This window comes from Bubalus kerabau, chromosome 14, assembly GCF_029407905.1.
Source record: "Bubalus kerabau isolate K-KA32 ecotype Philippines breed swamp buffalo chromosome 14, PCC_UOA_SB_1v2, whole genome shotgun sequence".
Taxonomy (NCBI): domain Eukaryota; kingdom Metazoa; phylum Chordata; class Mammalia; order Artiodactyla; family Bovidae; genus Bubalus; species Bubalus kerabau.
In genome coordinates this window covers 6445592-6458567 of record NC_073637.1, presented here as the reverse complement: position 1 = coordinate 6458567, position 12976 = coordinate 6445592, and the positions used below count along the sequence as shown (strand labels likewise).

Genomic DNA, 12976 nt, shown 5'->3' with positions numbered 1-12976 from the left:
CACAAGTAAGGAAAGTGCTTTGCATGTAAAATAATCTATTGTAGATTTTTTAAATAGTTATAAAATTTATCAGGCAATAAAGAATAATCATATATATTTTGATACATTTATTGGGTAGAGTGTATGTAAAATTTATGAGCGTTTAATACCAGTGCGGAAAATATAAAATGTTTATATTATCACAAACCATTATCAGAGTTATGTGTGTATGTGTGTGTAGAGAGATGAAAATTTTATTTACATAAGTAAACAACAACAAATATATACCTAGAGAAAGAATGAGATTAGGACTGACTTTGCTTAGTGATTTTTTTTTTCTAATTTTCTATTGTACCAAAAAGTCCCCTAGTAAACACACTTTGCTTTAACAACAGTGAACTATCATTTTCTTGGCCTATTTTTGTAGTAGAGAAACTTGATTTAAAATAAAAAGCCACTTACTGGGATGCCGGGTAATCCAGACGGGCCTTGGGGGCCAGGAGGACCTTCTTTCCCCTAAAAGATCCAAAACATAGAACACCGGTAAATTTCTTGGCTGGCTTTTCTGGAGGTGAGTGATCTCTCGCAGAATCGCCTTCGTGGTCTGGAAGGAGTCCTCATCCACCTTGTTCCTTTCCAGGAGCTGCTTCTCTGCGGGGCAGGGAGGTGCCGTGGGCAGGGCAGAATCACACAGCTGGTGTGCAGACCACAGCTCACTTTGGCCTTATTACATAGACTCAGGGGGAATTAGGGCTTGGAAGGCACAGTGGGAAGAGGCTTAGGGGTCCATGAGACCTGGGTCCAGATCCAACTCTGCGCTCTGTCCCCAAACAGCCCGCGTATCGGGAGCCTGCCTCACCGCACAGACACAGCACCCGCAGGGCTTCTGCACACAGGACGCAGGACAAGAAAAGAACTGACCGGGGAAACACAGCAGATGGTTTTGTTACTGCCGCCCTCTGATCCAGAGGTTCCCCGACTTTTTACCATCCGTGGTGGCGTTTAGTATCCCTTTTCCTCTATGAAATCGACTTTGAAGGATTGTGTTTACCAAGCTGCCTTAATTAATACTTCCTTTCCATTTTAGTCACCAAAAACACACGCCACTGTCAACCAGATGGGGTAATCAGTGTTACCATTTTTATCCCAGTGGGCTTATTTATACCGCCCTGTGTCTCTACCATGAGTATTTCAGAAGTCCTGATAACTTCTGAATCTCCTGTCGTTGCTTCTCCTTTGCAGTAAGACACTGACGTCAGGTTTTACACTCTAATCCACATTCCACATTTGGAATTGACAACAACTTGTAAACATCTCTGTAAACTTATGTTGCATGATATTTGAGATTATCCAGAGACACTGTCACTTACACCAATGTAAAATAATTACAAAGCAAACAAAAAAATTTCATCCCCTCCCTGCATCACAACACCTGCAAACACATTAACAAATAAAGTGAGGTTTCTGTCAACTTGGGCCAAATATTCGATCACATGAGGTATTTTTTAAATAGCGGTAACAGAGCTTCCCAGACACCTCCTTGGATGCTTATTATTCCAGAGATCCTACTATGTAAACACTAGGAATCCAGGACAAGCATCAGCAAGCTCTGGCTCTCAGCTCGTTTGCACAAAGTTTCATCAGGACACAGTCTCACCCACTAGTCTACACACTGTCTGTGGCTGATTTCACCTTATCATGGCAGAACTGATTATCTGCACCAGAGACCATATGGCCCCCAAGACTAAAATATTCACTGTTCAGGGTCTTTTTGCTCCAATCAGGTGAGTTGAAGACTCAATAAGGAGTCACTATGGTTGTTCCTAAGCCTGTTTTCATGACTTGTTGCATGCCATTAGAAATTATGCAATTTAATTTTTCATTAGATTACCCAATTAAATTTAGATGGAAAGAAGAAAAACCATGATCATTTTATGCAAATTAAGATGTTGAAAATACTTGATAAAGGTGAGACACTCTCTGTCTAAACAGATAGCTGATTGCTGTACCATCAGAAGATAGCTATAAAAGATTAGCAAAAAATCCTAACAAACTAGGATCCTACATTCAACTGCTTCACAGGTGTTGTTATATATTCAAACTACTTTTTAAAAAAACAACAAATAGTAAATGGGTGGATGTTCTTTCTACAACATAATGACAAGAGACTCTATTCAAGGGAACAGAAATAAAAATGAGGGCCTTCCCTCTATGTCAAAAAAATTGGCAAGCGGTTTATATGTTTTAATTCAAAATGCAATAGGAATATTTTAGATTTCTCTCCCTGTGTAAATTCTTTAATTTTATTTCTGTCTTTTAACTACCAATACTCATTGCTTGTGCCAAGAAAACTTCAGCTGTTTTGTGGTTTGATGTTTATGTGTAAATATGAGGACAGTGGACAGCTTCAAGCACAGGCCTAACTTGCAAGGACAGAATCAATGTCTTATTTAATGTCGTTTAATTCCTAGGAATGCGAGGATTTACATCTGGGCCCCAAATCTTATTTTCCTCGGGCAAACAGTCAGTTAGTTTTTATCAGGGCCATCTTTTTCTGTCTGAGAATCAATAAAAAGCTGCCTGCAGTATGGTTCATATTTTATTCAGCCTGGAACTTCTAGGTGGGCTGCTTCTAAAGGATCAGCCAGATGATGATCATAAAAAGAACCACATGGCTCTTACTTTTCAATCTTGGCTTCCCCCTGCCCCTAAGCCACCATCCCACACAGGGGGTGAGCATGGAGTTAACAGAAAGAACGCCCGAAATGGGAATTTTCAAACTGACTTCACTCCTAACTTGGATATTAATTTTCTGTATGACCTTGGATGAGTGACCTCACCCCATCTGCTTTGTCTTCTCATCTGAGGAAGACGAGTTCTCCTGGCTGACCCCTGAAGTGTCCCTGGCACCAGAGTGCAGAGATACCAGGGCAGGGTTGACCTGCTTACTAGCAATAGTCCTACCTGGAACATGACCCTGAGATTTCCACAGTGGGGTCTGTACCTGGCCCTGACACTTCCTCACTGCATGCCCCTGACCTGGTAGCTGCATTTCTCTGATGCCCACTTTCCTTATCTATAAAACAGAGACAATGATTCCTATTGATAAGAGGCCATCAGATGAGATAAGAGGTTTTAGGGGACTGTAAATCCCTTTAAGAGACTATGCATGCAGTGACTACAAACAATGCCTGCTAAAGTCATGTTCATCTCTGCTTTATGGTGCTGAAGCCAAGAATGGCCCCGCAGCTTCAAGCAATGAATTTAATGCTGGTTTTTGAGATAAAAGTCTTGGGTTCCAACCAAATCGACCTGTGTGTTTTTAGGATCCTAACCTGCAACTTCCGCTTTCATTCTTAACTTCACTCTCATTTCACTCAGGGCTTTCTGAACAGCTGGGTAACAGGGGCTACTCCTGCCTGACATGCCGCTCATACCACAGGCTCAGGATGGAGCAGCTCCAGGCTTTCTAGTCCCCCGTGCCTGTTCCAAGTGGAAATCACACCAGAAAGGACTAGAGAGATGGGGCTAAACCTTGAGCCAGTGTGAACTGGTCGTAAACTGAATTTTGGAACAGCCAATGGCCAGGTCATTTCATCCAAACCTTTCATTTACAGGCTGGGTAACCAGGGTCCTAACAGAAAGCAACGCCTCCTGCGGTCGACTAGTAGTCAATTGACCCTTGGAACGTGGGCCACGGGAGTCAGGGAGGACCAGGGCAGGGCTGGCAAACACCTAAGGTTCTGGGAAGTTCCAAACACAGGCTGAAGGCAGATCCTGTCCATTGAGGAACTTACTGGGGGTCCTTGGATTCCTGGTGGTCCAGCAGCTCCCGCTATTCCATCTGCTCCCTAAGGAAGGTAAACCAGAAAGCCAGTTGGTTGTATATCTGCATGGAGGTCATCAGCACCTCTTCTTTGGGCATGAGGCAATGCACAGAACTGGCACCCTACGCCCCTTCGCAGCTGCCTGAACTGGGAGTATTTCAGAGGTGCTCTGCCTCTCCCAGCAGGTTGCGATAGCCTCTGGGAACACAAAGATGCTGGGAGGACAGCAGGAGAGGCCAAAGCACTCACCGGCCAGTGATCCACAGGCAAGAGGAATAAACGGCCTCCCAGCAGAGAGGACATTTTCAGCTAAGATCAGGGAACATTTCGGGACACAAGGCAAGAAATGTACAACTGGATGTATAATATCTTCCAGGGAACTAAAGAAGACGACTGTCTGTATCAAGCCAGGGATAAAGAAATGCAAGGGAGGAGGCATTCCACACAGGTGAGGAAGTGATGTGAAGTGAGCCCAGACGCTCTTCTGCCCCAGGGTTCCTGGGCACGCTGTTCCCTCTGCCTGTAGTCTAAACCCGCACGTGTCAGAGCTCAGATCCCACCCTCCTCATCACAGCTCAGGCACCAGGTCCTCAGTGAGATATTTCCTATCTACCAGATTAAACACTGCAAGTCCCTGCCCCTCACCGCCCCTTTTCTGTTTATATTTTCTCCAGCCTTTATGTCCGCCTGACCTCCTGGTGTTTATCACTGTGTTCATTGGGAACTAAAATGGTACCCTGGAGATAGTAGACACTCAACAGTTCTTCAATAAAGCAATGAATGAGGAGCTGGGCTGGCTGGGTGATAAGGCAGAGGCTCTTTAGATTAATGAATGCATTACTGCTTACTGGCTCTGAGGGAATGGTGTAAGACCTCTAAGCCGTCCGCGTCCATAGAAGGTAGGCAGTGACACTGCCCGAGCCACAGCGGGGTGAGGAGTGAGCGAGGCAGTGCCCCACAACGTGCCTCGCACAGAATCGAGGGCACCAGTTACGAGAGCACCCTCTCAGAGCCAGACTTCCTGGGTCCATGTCCCAGCTCCCCACTGAGAGCTGTATGGCCCCAGGGAAGTTATTTTATTTCTCTGCCATTTCAGTTCCTTTGTAAAATAGAGAAAAAGAAAAAGATAGCACTCATTTAATTGAGTTAACCCGTACCAGACACATATTAAGAGACTCCTAGAGGGTTTTCTGTTATCGCAGGTCTGATGACAACAGTCTTTTTCTGTGCCTGTCTGGTGGCCAACCCAAACCAGGAGCACTGCAGGGAGTTACTAAACACGGGGTACAAGCAAGCAAGCTCACAGGACTTTATTTATACCTTTCAGCAGTCTTTATTCAGTCGTTTCATACATTTATTGGGTGCCTACATTGGACCAGGTGCGGGCAAAGTTTCAGGAATACAGAAGCGGCCACATCATGATTCATTCATGAACTGGGAGCTTTTTATGGCAGTGGTTGCCTCTCCAACGTCCCTTCTCCCTTCAGGCCAACGCCTTTTCCCATGATCTACACTATTGCTATCTTGATCAGTTTTTCTTTTTGCTGATCGTCGGATGTCACCAAATCCAGCAACACAGGCAAATACAGTGTAAAGAAATTTCCTACATGAAATTATACATTTTGAAACAACCAGATTTTCATGAAACTAAATGACAGCAACCCAATCAATTCCCTAAAGGTTGTTCACAAATGTGGCCACCGCAGTGCATACCAATGGCAAGGCCAGAAGAGGAAGGCATTCCAAATAATTACTTACTGGTGGTCCGGGGTCCCCTGGGGGGCCCATGAAACCAGGAACTCCGGGATGACCCTAGGAAAACACAAGACCATTATTTTAAATGATTCCCCAAAGGCTTTTTACTTTGTGCAACTACAGATTTCAGATAACTAGACAGAAGCCATCTCCTAACTCAGATAACAATTCTCGATATACATGTGTGTTTGTGTGTGTATACATAAATCTACATAATTATATTTATATCAAAAGGTGGCCAAGGGAGTGTCTAGCAATCTACCCTGGAACTGGATTTGCTTCAAAATAATACGAGGAAGAAGTATGCAGATGAAAACAAGAGTGGCTATAGAGCTGGAAGATGCTGTGACCAGGTGAGAAGTCCAAGGGGTGCTTTATATTATACTCTCTTATTTTCTTAATGAGGTTTCCCCAATGGCTCAGTGAGAAAAGAATCCACCTGAAAAAGAATCTGCCTGCAATACAGGAGACACAGGAGATGCAGGTTTCACCCCTGGGCCAGGGAAGATCCCCTGGAGGAAGCAATGGCAACCCACTCCAATATTCTCACCTGAAAAAATCCCAAGGACAGAGGAGCCTGGCAGGCTACTTGTAGTCCACAGGGTCACAAAAAGTCAGAGATGACTGAGAGACTAAGCACGTTTTTAAAAAATATGTATTTATTTCCTTGGCTGCTCTGTGTCTCAGTTATGGCACTCGGGACCCTCAGCTGTGGCGTGTGGGGTCCAGCTCCCCAACCAGGGATGGAACCCAGGTCCCCACGTTGGAAGCATGGACTAACAGCCAGTTGGCCACCAGGGAAGTCTCTACACTCTTATTTTGATGTGTTTGAAGTATCCCGTAAGAAAAACTTAAAAGCAGGTAAATGCATACACACAATTTATACTCACAATGGAAATCGCTCAGTTAACTAAATTACAGCATCTCTGAGAACATTACAATTATTTTAAGAAAGAGAGTCATGTCCCTGTGTAGAAGGGAGTCTATGTGTATTACAGAATGAGCTAAACCAGTTATGGCACAAAGTATAGCAGCTCAGCGTTCATGCAGTACAGCAAAGTTATCAAACCAAGCCAACCGCCATGAAAGAAACGCTTCCCTGCCCTCCGCCTTCACCTCTTTCCATAGGAAAACGCAAGCTGCAACGTTCGGTCTAGAGAGCACTGCTGTTGAAAACTATTGAGAGTAATGCAAACACGGTTTGTTTTTCAGGACAGACATTTTTGCCCAGTATGTCATCCAGACCTTGAATGCAGCACTCATCTCCCCGCCCCTTGGGTCTCTGCCCCCGAGCCTCACCTGTCGCTGAGGGTCTGTGGGTCAGGGATTTGCCCACCGCTCAACCTGAACCTCAGAGCCTGGGGCGGGGCCTGGTGTGAAGCGGGTTTACCGTGAAGAGATGGATGGAAGACTTAGTAGGAAAGGTAGGGGCACGTGGAGAGAGGACAGGAGAAGGAAAGGGGGGAAAGGGTGGCGGAAGCAAAGCACAAGCTGAGCGGTCGGTTTAAATGCAGAAAGGCTGCTGTAGCTCTGGCTGGGCGATGATGGGAGACAGTGCTCAGACCCGCAGGAAGAGCACCACATCGTCATGGGGACCATTTTACAAGGCGTTTGGAGAAGTGGTCCAGCAGGGATGGATAGGCTCTCACAGGGGAGAGTCATATGGCAGAAGCAGAGGGTGGGCAGGAGGAAAGAACGCAGCATTGTGCATTTGGCAGAGAATGACTACCATTTCAGTGAGCGAGAAGCACTAAAGGTAAGTGAGCACAAAATTTTAAAATATATATTAAAAAATAAAAGGAAAAAGGTAGGCTCCTCAGATGATTGGGAAAGGGCAGTGTGACAATGAACCAAGGTGGAAACTATGAAATCCTGATTTAAAAAAAAAAAAATCCCACCAAAGACAATGAAGAGACAAGAAAAGACTTCCGAAATGGTGGAGTGAAAATTACTTAGGAAAACACAGTGCTGCTTCTTCAGGGTGAACAGTTTATTATAAAATAAGCTCTTACCTGGTCACCTTTCTGTCCAATCTCACCATCTGCACCATGTTCTCCTTTATTTCCCTTAGGAGAAAAAAAAAAGAAAATTACAGAAAATCTTGCCAGAGCTCCTTTGTGAAAGAAAACTTTCGTGTTGCATTCATTCACTCATTCTTCATCAGTTTCTTATCAGGTTTGTGCTGGGGGCCCAAATAGCTACATGACCTTGAGCAGGTCATTTAAAGCCCAAGTTGTGGGGCATTTTTAATCGACAAAATGAAGAGAATAATGATTGCCCACCTCCTGAAATGCCGGGAGAACGAAATCAAATAATACATGGGAAATACTTAGCATGGAGCTCAAAATATAGTTAAGAGCTTATAATTATTTTTACTATTCTGTGTTGGAATCCTGATTTTGTCATTTACTAACTGTGTGTCACTGGTCAAGGTGTTTCAACTCTTCGGCTTCCTACTTAAAAAAGGGGAATGATAACAGTAGACTCTTTGTCGTGGGGTTGCTGTGAGGAAGAAATGGCTTAAAATCCATAAAGTGCCTGGACCAGTGACGGCTTCAGTGGTCTCACCAGTCTCACTGTCCCATCGCCAAAGTCATTGTCACCAAGGCCACTGTCACCAGCTGTCACTGCGGCATCACCATGACAACCACTATCCTTCTCCTCCTCTTATCAACCATCACCACCAGCATCACCACCACCACCGTTACTGTCATCATTTTGCCCAGCACGTGACTACCATCTTTTTCTTCCTCCTCCTCCCTCACCATGATCAGTACCAGCACCGCTCTCATCCTCATCCTCTTCATCAGCTACACCATCGTCATCTTCATTGCCGACATCATCAGCACCATCCCTACATCACTCACGACTAGCACCTCTATCCCCGTCCTCCTTCACATCACCGTCGTCTTCATTATCTGGTCAAGACACAGCATACAACCTACCAAAAATATAGTCTTACAAACTAATCCTGAAAGTACCATTCAAAGGTTCCGATCTCTCTTAACTGTCACCTACTTAGGCTTAGCGGGTTAACAAGTGTATTCCAGTAAAATGTTATTAAACAAAAACACTGTAGTTCCTTTGAAAGAATGCATTATGCATTAAAGTGAAAGTGAAGTCGCAGTCGTGTCCGACTCTTCGAGACCCCATGGACTGCAGCCCACCAGGCTCCTCCGTCCATGGGATTTTCCAGGCAAGAGTACTGGAGTGGGGTGCCATCGCCTTCTCCATTAAGGAAGCTGCTACTGCTAAGTCACTTCAGTCGTGTCCGACTCTGTGTGACCCCATAGACGGCAGCCCACCAGGCTCCCCCATCCCTGGGACTCTCCAGGCAACAACACTGGAGTGGGTTGCCATTTCCTTCTCCAATGCATGAAAGTGAAAAGTGAAAGGGAAGTCACTCAGTCATGTCCGACTCTTCACGACCCCATGGACTGCAGCCTACCAGGCTCCTCCGCCCATGGGATTTTCCAGGCAAGAGTACTAGAGTAGGGTGCCATTGCCTTCTCCTATAATGCATTAAAAGCTGTTGGCAATTAATCAGTCTTGGCTGTGGTTCCAGGCCTGTCTTCCCTTACCTTTGCATCTTTGAAAGGTCGTGTTCCTTCTTTGCCCTGTTTGTTCATTCAGTAGATGAAGGAGCAGAGGTGGTGGGTGGCAGGCCTATCTCTGAGGGTCCTTCCAGACTCCCAAACCCTACAATTCTCTCACTGAAACATCATGCCCAGCCCTCTTTCCATCCAGACACTGTACCACACCAGCAGTTCGTCGATGACAATAATTACCCCATAACACCCTAGCCTCCTCTCTGTGGTATATTGGGAGGGTTAGCTGCTCCAGCGTCTGTAAAGTGCCAAATGCTTTTGTGTACAGGAAAAAAAATAGGTTCCGAGGGGAAGAGCATTTGTTGCAACATTTCTGCATGCAATTACGTCTATTCTTTTAAGATCGTTAAAACCAGCACACTGCCTGCAGGCCACTTCGTAATCTCAATGAAAAGAAGTGACAGACTAGCACACTGCTTCTCCGACATTAAGGATGACTGCCTTAAAAGTAAATGGTTTCCTTTCAATTCCCATCCTCAGTCTGGGCTTAGAGTGGCTTCAACCCTCACCCCCCAACAACTAAAATGTCAGCGGCTCAAGGATCTCCACGGTTGTCCTTGTCTCCTTCTCCACTGCAGCTGGGGATCAAAGCACACACAGCCACCCCCCAAGCCTGACTCACTTCCTTCCAAAGAAGAGCGCTGACATTTACAGAGCCCCTGCTCAGCTGGGCACTCTGCCAGAATCCACATGAGGTCCCACTTCATGTATTTCTTTGTTTATATCCTGACCTAATGCAAAACAGCATTCGATGTATCCAAATTCTCTCACTCAGCCAGGAAAACTACTCAGTGAGGTAGGGGGCTTTTATCAGAGCATAAAGATAAGAGTCCTGAAGACCAGAGAGGTCAAGCCATTCACCTGAGGCCACACAGCTGAAAAAAAAAAATAATCATAGTATTTGTCACCTAGTGGAGGTGATGGAATTCCAGTTGAGCTCTTTCAAATCCTGAAAGATGATGCTGTGAAAGTGCTGCACTCAATATGCCAGCAAATTTGGAAAACTCAGCAGTGGCCACAGGACTGGAAAAGGTCAGTTTGCATTCCAATCCCAAAGAAAGGCAATGCCAAAGAATGCTCAAACTACTACACAATTGCACTCATCTCACACGCTAGTAAAGTAATGCTCAAAATTCTCCAAGCCAGGCTTCAGCAATATGTGAACCGTGAACTTCCAGATGTTCAAGCTGGTTTTAGAAAAGGTAGAGGAACCAGAGATCAAATTGCCAACATCCACTGGATCATGGAAAAAGCAAGAGAGTTCCAGAAAAACATCTATTTCTGCTTTATTGACTATGCCAAAGCCTTTGACTGTGTGGATCACAATAAACTGTGGAAAATTCTGAAAGAGATGGGAATACCAGACCACCTGATCTGCCTTTTGAGAAATCTATGTGCAGGTCAGGAAGCAACAGTTAGAACTGGACATGGAACAACAGACTGGTTCCAAATAGGAAAAGGAGTACGTCAAGGCTGTATATTGTCACCCTGTTTATTTAACTTATATGCAGAGTACATCATGAGAAACGCTGGACTGGAAGAAACACAAGCTGGAATCAAGATTGCCAGGAGAAATATCAATAACCTCAGATATGCAGATGACACCACCCTTATGGCAGAAAGTAAAGAGGAACTAAAAAGCCTCTTGATGAAAGTGAAAGCGGAGAGTGAAAAAGTTGGCTTAAAGCTCAACATTCAGAAAACGAAGATCATGGCATCTGGTCCCACCACTTCAAGGGAAATAGATGGGGAAACAGTAGAAACAGTGTCAGACTTTATTTTGGGGGGCTCCAAAATCACTGCAGATGGTGACTGCAGCCATGAAATTAAAAGACGCTTACTCCTTGGAAGGAAACTTATGACCAACCTAGGTAGCATGTTCAAAAGCAGAGACATTACTTTGCCAACAAAGGTTAGTCTAGTCAAGGCTATGGTTTTTCCTGTGGTCATGTATGGATGTGAGAGTTGGACTGTGAAGAAGGCTGAGTGCCGAAGAATTGATGCTTTTGAACTGTGGTGTTGGAGAAGACTCTTGAGAGTCCCTTGGACTGCAAGGAGATCCAACCAGTCCATTCTGAAGGAGATCGGCCCTGGGATTTCTTTGGAAGGAATGATGCTGAAGCTGAAACTCCAGTACTTTGGCCACCTCATGCGAAGAGTTGACTCATTGGAAAAGACTCTGATGCTGGGAGGGATTGGGGGCAGGAGGAGAAGGGGACGACAGAGGATGAGATGGCTGGATGGCATCACTGACTCGATGGACTTGAGTCTGGATGAACTCCGGGAGTTGGTGATGGACAGGGAGGCCTGGCGTGCTGTGATTCATGGGGTCGCAGAGTCGGACACGATTGAGCGACTGAACTGAACTGAATCCAGATCTGTGTCCAAACTTTCTCCTCCTGATCAAGTTAATTTCCTGGTTATGTTTTTAGGTCACGATGCTTTGTCCCGCTGGTTTCATAATGTCAAGAGCACTAGATATTTAGTCTGGAAGCCTGACTGATTATGCTAACCATGTTCTCAGAACCTTTCAACACACCAAGAATAAAGCCATCAAGAAAAAACAGATTGGAAACAAAACAAACCAAGAAACAAGCCACCGTCCTGCATTCTGCGTCCAGGAACATTACTAGTTTGCTACTCTGCAAACTTGGCTTTCTGCAGTAGATGTTTACTGAGGATGCAATGAAAGGGCTTCGTTTTTCCTGTTGAAACGGACAGAAGAAACTCGCACCACAAGCCCTTATATCAGAGCACTGCCTTTAGAAAACGTGACACTGTGAGTTCTTTCTCTGTCTCTTGGAAATGGATATCAGTCCTTTTCAAAGGTCAGCAAGCCTTTTGCTGGTTCTAGGACCCAGGAATCGGAGAAGGCAATGGCACCCCACTCCAGTACTCTTGCCTGGAAAATCCTATGGGCAGAGGAGCCTGGTAGGCTGTGGTCCATGGAATCACTCAGAGTCAGACACAACTGAGTGACTTCACTTTCACTTTTTACTTTTATGCATTGGAGAAGGAAATGGCAACCCACTCCAGTGTTCTTGCCTGGAGAATCCCAGGGACAGGGGAGCCTGGTGGGCTGCCGTCTATGGGGTCTCACAGAGTCAGACATGACTGAAGCGACTTGGCAGCAGCAGCAGCAGCAGCAGGACCGAGGAACGGCCTTCCTAGGTGGTGCAGTGGTAAAGAATCTGCCTGCCAGTGCAGGAGACATGGGTTTGATTCCTGGGTTAGGAAGATCCCCTGGAGAAGGAAATCGTAACCTACTTCACTATTCTCGCCTGGGAAGTCCCATGGACAGAGGAGTCTGGTGGGCTATAGTCCCTGAGGTCATGGAAGAGTCAGAAACAATTTAGCGACTAAACAACAGCAAAAAGGACCCAGCAAAATATTTCTTGAGCATCTGGGAACATCTCTTTGAAATGCAATCAACAAGGGAAATAAAACCCCATCAGCCAGATGCTGTAGGAAACTAGGAGCCTAACTTCTGGGTCCTTTTTTCCAAGCTGCAGAACTACCTCTAGGCAAAAAGATGTGAGCAGTTTGTTTTGATTTTGTTTGAAGCTAATTCACTAAAGCAGACGATTAGTCCAATTACCAGGTGAATTAGGATGAATGTGACAAACAGCGCTACGTGGTCCTTTCACGTGAGGACTGATTACTATTCACCCTGAGGACACATGCGTCATCAGTCATAGCTGCTCGACCACAGAAAAGGTGAGCTTTCTTGGTCTTTACAAGCTCTTGGCAGAATTGCCTGTGGTACCTATAATATTCTGGTTTAATGCTTGTGCAAAAAAAATAATT

At 45.2% G+C, this 12976-nt stretch overlaps 1 protein-coding gene across 1 annotated transcript in view; it reads right to left on the bottom strand.

Annotated features, from left to right (window-relative positions):
* The window catches only part of COL22A1 (collagen type XXII alpha 1 chain), a 223280-nt gene that overhangs the window by 25856 nt on the left and 184448 nt on the right, over positions 1 to 12976 (bottom strand). Inside the window, exons 47-50 of the mRNA XM_055545712.1 lie at positions 7574 to 7627; positions 5565 to 5618; positions 3777 to 3830; positions 442 to 495 (exon numbers count right to left, since the gene is read on the bottom strand). Coding sequence (XP_055401687.1) covers positions 442 to 495; positions 3777 to 3830; positions 5565 to 5618; positions 7574 to 7627 — 216 coding nt within the window. The remainder of the gene's footprint in view (positions 1 to 441; positions 496 to 3776; positions 3831 to 5564; positions 5619 to 7573; positions 7628 to 12976) is intronic.